Source organism: Poecilia reticulata, linkage group LG3 (genome assembly GCF_000633615.1).
Source record: "Poecilia reticulata strain Guanapo linkage group LG3, Guppy_female_1.0+MT, whole genome shotgun sequence".
In the NCBI taxonomy this organism is placed as follows: Eukaryota; Metazoa; Chordata; class Actinopteri; order Cyprinodontiformes; family Poeciliidae; genus Poecilia; species Poecilia reticulata.
In genome coordinates, this window is record NC_024333.1 from 2,993,217 (window position 1) to 3,002,956 (window position 9,740).

General features: G+C 37.4%; 1 protein-coding gene across 1 annotated transcript in view; it reads left to right on the top strand.

Moving 5' to 3' along the window:
* The first annotated feature begins 2,084 nt into the window (after positions 1 to 2,084).
* The window catches only part of adgrg3 (adhesion G protein-coupled receptor G3), a 13,738-nt gene continuing 6,082 nt past the window's right edge, over positions 2,085 to 9,740 (top strand). The window contains exons 1-8 of the mRNA XM_008404890.2: positions 2,085 to 2,245; positions 2,458 to 2,518; positions 3,230 to 3,314; positions 7,303 to 7,428; positions 7,621 to 7,779; positions 7,857 to 7,899; positions 7,986 to 8,074; positions 8,472 to 8,590. Of these exons, the coding sequence (XP_008403112.1) occupies positions 2,191 to 2,245; positions 2,458 to 2,518; positions 3,230 to 3,314; positions 7,303 to 7,428; positions 7,621 to 7,779; positions 7,857 to 7,899; positions 7,986 to 8,074; positions 8,472 to 8,590 (737 nt within the window). The 5' untranslated portion in view covers positions 2,085 to 2,190. The remainder of the gene's footprint in view (positions 2,246 to 2,457; positions 2,519 to 3,229; positions 3,315 to 7,302; positions 7,429 to 7,620; positions 7,780 to 7,856; positions 7,900 to 7,985; positions 8,075 to 8,471; positions 8,591 to 9,740) is intronic.

Below are 9,740 nucleotides of genomic sequence, written 5' to 3' on the forward strand. Positions count from 1 at the left end.
TATATTATTATATTATATAGTTTATTTTGCAGACAAATTCATTATGTAGGAGTTTGTAAATTAGATTAGTGATTTTAGTGTTTCTTTGTTTAGATTTTGTTTGTTTGACCTGTTCCTTTGTGGCTGTTTTCAATCAATTGAAAACAGCCAATTGGTTATAAAAACAGTTATAAAAACAGTGAGCTTTTGGATGCTCAGGAGAGAGAAGTCAGTGAAAAGAGTGAATAAAAAGTCATATGAAGAAACTGAAACCGGTGGCTGGTGCTAATATTCTGTTCACCTTCTGAGCCTTGTGCCTAAACTACTTTTCAGAGTGTTGTTTGAGGCTTTGGGTAGGCTTGTGGTACGATGCTCTATAAAGTTATCTACTGATTCTTATCCAACTCACAGCGACTGACAACCTGCATTCTCTCCTGAGAAATATGGTCCAACAGTAAATTGTTGAGCACAAACAGTAAAGACAAAGGGAGTCGTTAATGTTTTGTTTTTTTACTAGTTTTCTTTGAGGTAATTCCTCATTTCTGTATAAAATTTTGAGACGTCCTAGCAGGCACAGTGAGGGGGAGGTGTGCTGCTGATGTATGATTTATTTTCTCTAGGGGTGCACCACTTACTGGCGCTAATTTCTGATCTTATCTAGCTCAGCAAAGATCTAAAACTCAACCACTATCCTCTTCTGCTCTGAATTGAGAGGTTTGACTGACAGACCGGCCCACCAGGTCGTATCTGCGTGTTTCTAGTTAATAATAACACTATTGTTGTCGACAGTGGGGTTATCACAGCGACGTTCTTTCTATATTTACCAACATTTCAGACAAAACAAAAATGGTATCAGTCAAATAAGAATCAGCAGGTCAGGAATTTAAAAAATATGTAATGAGCAATCAGCCAGAAACTGCAATCGGTGTACCACTGATTTTGATGTTTTATCCACTTTTACTTTGTACTAAGCACTTCTTTCACTCCGTAGTCCCTGTCTCTGCGGATTCTCAACCGGTCAAACGGAGGACGTCATGATTCACTTTCCATATGATCAGATGGGATGACGTCTTACCACAGAACATTTAGCAGCCCTGGTCGGTTTGGGGGAAGTGTTTGTCTGAGCTGAAGTGGAATTAACTTTTTTCAGACTCCACAGGAAGCTGCTGATGTTGCTCATTTTCCTCTCTGCAGTCACAAAATGTGTTAAGGGTGACAATATTTTCTGAGAAGCCACAGGATGCCTTAATGAAGAATCGTCTTAAGTTACAGCCAATTTCAACAACGATAATGAAATTATTTTTGAAATTTTATGTAGATTAGGAACTGACATCTAACTTGTAAAGTTTGTGGTAAATATGTATTCATCTTTAAACAACTAGAGTCTTAAAACTCTCGCAGAGCTTCACAAGAACATCTTTAAATAGCCATAGAGTTTATTTAGACAGAGTTCACTGTTGGGGCCCAAACCTTCATTCACGAAGAGTAAAAAAGGCTATCCAAACCAACATATGTTAAAAAATGAATCATCTTTTTATTTTTCATATTTTTCTCTCCAACAAATATGTTTGTTTTCCAGACAAATTCCAAACTAAAGGCAGAATAATTTTTATCAACATTTATTGTCACATGTATCACAAAAACCTGACAGCTCAGCAGCTGAGTGAAACCTTTATTAACCTCAGTTACACTTTAATATTAGCTATTAAAGTGTACAACTGAATATATATTTTTTTCCTTTCAAGTGTTGTCACTCCCTGCTTAGTACAAGCAAAACCACTAAATTTAAACTCCTTTATCTGATTCGTGTCTGAGTTTTGCTTCTTCTGTCAGCATTTCTTCACCAGTATGACTTGGTTCTTGCTTCTGGCAGCATTTGCATAAGTTTGGGGATTTCATCAAAATTAAAATGGTATTATTTCTCTGATAATCCATTTGATCAATCTCAGAGCTCCTTGGCAAACCACTGTTTTGTTTTGTTTTTGTTTGCTTTTATGTTAATAAAAAGAACTCGATAAACATAAGCCTAACTACATTATTAGTCCACTCAAATGGCACAACTATTATGAATCACTTCCTCCTGTCTGCCACCTCTCTCTCAGCATGTGATCAAACTAGATGTGAAACTGTTTGCTGCAACAAGCAACCCTCAACCACCAGAGCAACACGGCGCCTCGGTCAGTGATCAGTATCTGTTTGAGAAAGTCCAACATGAAGTGGATTATTCTTTATCTCCTAACACTCTGCTTCCCTACGACCAGAGCTAGTGAGTATTCTGGGGTTTTGTACTGTGAACATCAGTTTAGTTGTTAATGTATCCATCCAGGCTTAGTGGTTCCTGTTGGAAAACATATTTTATTGTCTGAGTGATATTCAAATTGTTAGTCAGGTTTTTCTCGAACCTCTGGCTTATTCAGTTCTCATTTTTGTTTGCTGTTAAAAGTTCTGATTTCTTTACATTCTGTGTTCATTTTACAGACTGTAACCCTAACCATATTATCGAGGATTGCATAAACCAAAATCCTGTAACGTGGCAAAGGTAAATGATGCTGCTGATTTCATTGTTATGGGGTTGATTTTAAGCTCCTACTCTTGCGTCCTAACAGTTTTTTCCTTTTCTCTTTAATAAATTAAATGGGGGATATTATTTATTTTTCATTTCATAGCATAATCAAGTAACTTTGTTACCTTTAGTTGTTATAAAATGTTGTACACATCAAACATAACTTAAAAACGAAATTACTTGGCAATTTGATGCCTTGACATTGGGCCTCTGTCTCTTTACGAAAATCCTGCTCTTTCCAACAGTCTGCCTTCAGGAAGTCATTACATAGCTCCACTATCAACGTTTTTTACCATTGATTCACTGAGAAGTAGCTCTTATAATGAGCTCAGCAGATGTGCAGTTCCACCCGGTGTTTGCTAATTGTTGCTACAGCTAGTCTAATGGAGCTGTGTGGGGGAGGGTCTGGAGCTGTCTGGAAGCTCGGCTGGGGACTGAGCTTTGGGTAAAGAGGTTGTGTGTTGTATGAGCAGGTGTTCAGGCAACCCCAAATGGTTGCTATGGGAGATTAAAGGATTCCTCAAACATGCATGAAATAATTAAGGCAATATTCTGGGTATGTTTTTAATTAGGGGAATAACATTATAACATGATGTAGAGCTCAAAAAAGTCGAATTTGCAAAATGTCCCCCGCATTCCTTAAATATTGTTGTAAATATGTGCCTTTTTTGAAACATCTCCTGGTAGGTGCTATGACAATAATATTACGACGTGCAAACCAATTGGTCGTTCCCATGGGTTTGTTAATGTCGACAAGATCTCATCAGAACAGGTGAGGTGATCAGAGGTAAAACTTTTATCTGGGAAGCATCAACACATGAGAATTGATTGTTTTTTGTTTTGTTGTTTAGTTTTTTTTAGGGGAATAAACACATTTTAAGCATTTATTTCAGTTCATTTTAATGATTAGGGCTTACAGCTAACAAAGCCCCCAATGTTTAAGATAATTCTAACCAATAAAAAAGTTTTTTATTGCCGTTTATTGGTTGGTTTGATTGTTGGTTTTAGTGGTGGTCAACCTCAAAGTATGTGATTGTACCATACAGTACAATCACTGTACCATACACTGTTCCAAGTATTGCATGGAAGTGATCAACCTCTGGTTCTGCTGAGGTGTTAAGGAAGCCCATGTTGTTTTCAACTCGTCTTCATTGTTGGGTCTAGTGTCTCATCTTCCTCTTGACAGAACCCCATAGACTGTATTGGGCTCTGGTAAGGCCAGTATTCTGGTCACCATAATGGTTCTTTGGTACATTTGGTAGTGTGGGCAGGTGATAAATCCTGCTGAAAAATTAAATCAGCATCTCCATAACCATCATCAGCACAGAGAAGCAAGGGATGCTCTAAAACATCCTGCCAGATGACTTTGAACTTGATCAAAATCAGTGGACCACCACCATCAGATGACGAAGATGTTACACTCCTATTTGTGACAGTCGTCCCAGACTCTGTGACTTTGATTTCCTCATTGAAAACTTTACTTTCACATGAAAAGAGGAGTTTGGACCAGTGAGCAACATTCCAGTTCTTTGTTCTTCTCATCAGAGGTATCAGTGTTGTCTCTAGTCCTGGTGTTTAACAAACTGAATGTTGTAGCCCATGTCTTGGATAAATCGGTGTATACGGTGACTTTTAAACTCCTGACTCCAGAATCACTCGATGTCCTGTGAGTCTTTGCCAAACTCCTATTTCCTTCCTTCCTTGTGAACCTTTTTTTCTTTTCCATTAACATGGAAGGAGACAGAGCATGTTCAGCTGTGGTCACTGACACCAACCATGTCTTTATGGTTGGTGTCAGTGACCGTCTACTGAAAGTGTCCAGTCAGAGGTCTTCCTCATGATTATGAAGGTCACAACATTTCTGTAAATGTCCAATGTTCTGAGAAACTGAACGATGGGTTTCCATGAGATGTAAGTCATAATCATCAAAATGAACAGAATATGCATGAAAAGAAAACATACAGCTGAAACCAGAATTTTACATACACCAAATAAAAAGACATATACTAGTATATCTAAATAAAATTAAAATGTTGTGTAAAAGTGCAACATTTCATGCCAGTTACCTCAAAATTTAAACTCATATATTGTGGAAAATAATCACACACAGGGATGTATTCAATGTCTTTGTTACTTGTTATTTTGATAATTATTCAGATTAAGATTAACTTTATCTTGATTAATTATCATTGCAAAAAAGAAAAAACTAAGCTAAATACTGCTTTACAAATCACTAATTTACCAAAAAGGAATACCTTTGGCTTACAAACCCTAAAATTCAGTGTCCCAGAAAATTGGAATACTGTGAAAAAGGTAATTATTGGAATCTCACCAGCTAATAAACAGACAGACAGATTTCACATGGAAGGGAAGTTACAAACGGTCATTGCTGAAGAAGCTGGTTATTCAGAGTATTTTGTCCAAGAATACTAACAGAAAATTAACTGGAACAAAAAAGCATGGTATAAAAAAACTACACCAACAACAGAGAGGGCCGCAGCCTTGAGAATTGTCAAGTGAAATTCAGAAGAGCCATCACAACAGGAAAGTTGTCTAAACGGTTCATGCTTAGACTAATACTAAACATGAACTGAAAATGTACCATACAATGAATGGGCTTGACACATTCAGCTCCTCTTCTCTTCAACCTGAGCTGAGGAGAAAAGGAGCTGGACAGTTGAGCAATGGTTCAGAGTTCTGTTTTCAGATTAAAGTAAATTCTGCATTTCATTTGGTCTCAGAGACTGGAGGAAACCTGAAAAGGCAGAGAATCCATGTTACAATGTCATTTCTGGTTTTGGTCCACTGGCTTTTCTGAAGTCCACAGTCAATGCAGTCATCTACCAGGAACCTTTAGAGCTTTTCATGCTTCCAGTAGGACTTGGCTCCTGCCTACACTGCCAAACTTACCTAAAGTTGGTTCAGTAACCATGGTGTTTCTGTTTGTCATTGGTCAGCAAACTCCCCTATAGAAAATCTATTGCTGGAAGGGGAACAAGAGACACCAAAACCCAACAAGGCAGATGACCTGAAAGCGTCATACCAACCTGCAGAATGCCACAGACTGGTCGCCTCTATGCCAAGGAGCATTGATGAAATAATTCATGCAACCAAGTATTGATTGCATAGAAACACACATTTTCATTTTAAATAAATAAAAGCTTGAAATATGTTACTCTGTGTACGCAATCTCTATAAAATGACCTTTTGACCTCAGTAGAGACCAGACATTTACATATACTAAAAAAAGACACATTTTCATCTCTCTGTCTGAAGTTAACTCAAGCCACTCCTTGATTCTTTTCTTTTTGGTCAGTTAGGAAGCAAAATTATTTCCATTTCCTAAAAACCCCTATATTGAGAATTATGTCAGGGAATTATTTTTTAGCTTCTTCAAAATACAAAAACGTATTCATTAATTTCCTCAGTATTTGTTAACATTGCCTTTAAGCTTTATGACTTCGGTCAACAGTTTTGGGTTTCCAAGCTTCTCTCTGTAGCTTGCTGGAGTTCTGGTCCATTCCAGATAGAGAGGCTGGAACACAGTCCGGTCGCTGTGGTAGCACACACCTCTTCAGATCTACCTACAAATTCTCTCAAGGATTGACATCAGAGCTCTATCATGGCCAAGCCAAAACACTGACCCTGTTGACCTGAAGCGACTTTCTAAACACTTTGGCTGAATGCTGAGGGTTACTGTCCATTTGGAAAATCAATCTGTGGTCAACTTTAACTTCATGGTTGATATCTTTCAATGTTTCTTCAGTGTTTCCACATAATCCTCTTTCATCTTCATATTTTATGAAGTGAACCAGTTCCTCCTGCAGCAAAGCAGCACCATAATATCATGTGTTCACCTTTTCCCTCCAAATGTAACGATGGTCATTACAGCCAAACAGTTCCACCTTAGTTTCATCAGACTACAGGACATGTCTCTAAAAGTTCAGTCATTTGTTCTTGTGGGAATTTACAACCCGCAATCTGCTCTTTTTGTGTTTCTTCTGGAGTAATGGCTTCCTCCTTGTTGAGTGGCCATTCAGCTCATGTAGTCTCTGTCATATCAGCTTCAGTCAGAATCTTCACAAGGTCCTGGACTTTTGTTCTGGAGTTAAGCTACAGATTTTGGACAAAACATGGTCATCTCTGGAACGCAGAACCAATTTCCTTCCTGAGTGTGATGATGGTTGGATATTCACATCATGACTATTTTTGCTCAGAATTGTTTAATCAGGTGAATGCAGCATCTTCAACTATCTGGAAATTGATGAACCAGACTTGTGCAGCTTCACACGTCTCTTCATGAAATCTTGGGTGATTTCCTTTGACTTTCCTGTTGTGTTAAAAGTAAGCAGTCCAATTAACTCAAATGTGTCAGTTAAGCTATCAGAGGTTACCAAAGCCATGACATCATCGTCTTGGTTTTCCCTCATTATTTAAAGAGAAGATCTAAAACAAGAGTGTTAACTTTGGACAGAGTTCACAGACAAAAATGTGTATCTTTTTATTTGGTGTAAATCATTTCATTTCAACTGTATAACCGTGTTGGCTCTTCAAAATACAAGTTTCTCTTGTTGAATTGAATTAATAAACTAAATTAATCTTTTGACATTTACAGGATTAATGTGTGTCCTGTGTTTATGTTTATAAACTGTGTTCAAAGTTTAATTGAACTAGGACATAGTAAATCATTAGATTACATTTACAGGACATGTTGTGAAACATAACTGGTTTTAACTGAATAAAATCCTTCTGGTTTTAAGGCTGAAGTGAGCCCCACATCCAATCACGAGGTTCGAATCCCATCATCAGCTCTTCAGAGAATTAGAACACAGTCAGAGGAAACCGTCCAGGTGGTTTCCTCGGTGATCAACAGCAGATTCTTTCAGGTGTGATTCTCTGAACAAACAAGTGTAATGTTCTTTACACATTAAGCTGGAAGTCCAGGTGGCTCTTTCCTTCAGGCTCATTTGCATTAATTTCCATTGTGAATTTTTTTATAGTACACAACAGAGACTGTAGAAGCCGTTTTGAGAGGAATACTAGTTTTAAAAGAGTTCAATTATGTCTCCTTGTTGCAGCAAACTCCTCGGACAAGAGGAAGAATCATAATTCCCCAGCCGACTGTCAGAGTCGAGGAAACTGTTTTAGGAGGGCTGGTTCTGTTTGTGAAAGTTGGAAGCCAGCCAGTCAGCGATCTTATCGAGCCAGTCCAGTTAATCTTTTACCACCAGGAGAAGGTAACTAAATAAATACAATGACAAACACTTAAAAAACAAGAATTTTCATTCATTTTGATTCCCTTTCTATGTTTCAGGAGAAAAATGGAACATGTGTGTTTTGGAACGAGGATGAAACAGGTGCAATATGGATGCAAACAATTTTTCTACTCTTAAATGAAAGCATCAAGTCAGGACTTACATGTTTGTTTTTCTGCTTTCATTAGTGTGGAGCACTGATGGCTGCAATACCACTAAAACTGAAGATAAATTTATCTGCAGCTGCAACCATCTGAGCTTTTTTGCTGTGCTTGTGGTAAATTATGTTTTTCTGTCACATAATCTAGTCCATGTAGTGTCTTCTAAAACTATTAACATTTTGTCATATTAACCTAAAACTTAAATATTTTTAGGGGATTCTTTCACAACAGGCCAAAACATAAACTAGTGCACAATTGTAAATTGACAGCAGTATCTTCGATGGTTTTCAAATCTTTATCAAAGACATATCTGGAAAATCCCTTTGCATTTACATTCTGCCCCAAGTGTTTGAAAAACATTTGCTGCAGTTCCTGCACTGATTAAACACACTGATCAGATTTAGCTGTGAATAGCTTAGCATATCTGAGGTGAAAGGCAGAAACAGCAAACAAAATGTCTCCTCAGGATTGGTATGAAATGCATTTCAGATAAACTTTATTTTTTCTGTATAGAATCCAGACGTGAAGGTGGATGAGGATCATGCTGAGGCTCTCAGCTACATCACCTACGTTGGATCAGCGCTCTCTGCCTTCTTTGCTTTCATCAGCATGTTCATCTTTGTTGGTCTGCAGTAAGTTTTTACTTTTTCTTGAACTTTTTTTATTAATGGGATTGACATAGTTTGTATTATAAGACTGTCCAATTTTTTGACTTGACGGGATTAAAAAAATAAATCTTGTCATAATCTGTCTTTACACATTAACTTTTAAATTGATAATAATGAAATATTCAGTGGCATTTAATTTTCAATGGGTTTCTTTATTCAACAAACTGAACAGAGAATCCAAATCAAGCAGATGAATACACGTAGCTGCTTTTCCACAGTGACGACTAGCTATGGCCCCAGTAACTACATATGAACATTAAAATCAAACAATTGAATTATGAATGATTCCCCTGCTGTGGCCTGAATGCACACCAACTTGAATTGCATACCTGCTTATGCGTAATCAAACTTATAGATGTTTTTATGTTGATCTGGAAGCTGAAGCCCTGCTCTTCCTCCACCCTGAAGACTGGAATTACAAGCACCACTTTAGCCAAAGTTTTCAAATCGGAGGATATTTCTCCAACTGAAGACATCAGAAGACAAAAAGACTCTATGATCAAGAAGTTTCTGTTATTCTGAAATCCCTCACTTTTAGCAGAAGGTGCTGCACCAGACAAAGAGTCTTTTCCACAACTCTTCAAATGTCAGCTACCGGATAGCATTTAGTTAAGTGTCCTGGTCAGAGAAGATACTCAGATAATTTTTTTATTATTATTTAATAATAACATTATTATTATTAAAGTTGAAAATATTTACGCATTTGCTGCACCAAGTGGTCAGGTGAGTAAATTCTGATCTGGCAAAATGGCAGATGGCCTTTGGATTTTTTTTGTTAACATTGAAAAGAACAAGGATGGAGAATATTCCAATATTCATATTTATTTACAAAGAAAAACTTTATTACTCTTCTTATATTTAATATTTAAAATGTCTAAAGTGGGAGTAATGTGGAACTGAAGTTAAATTCTTTGTGTTGCACAAACTCGGTAATAATAAGGCTGATTATGAGAATTGTGAACCTCCACAAGTGGTTTTCATGGGTGGAAGTGCCACATACCACAACCAATTATGTACAAGTATGAATGTCATGAAAGCCCTCAGCCATCATAGTGTTCTGTTATTAGTCCTGTGACCCGGAGAGGAGAGGAGAGGAGAGGAGAGGAGAGGAGAG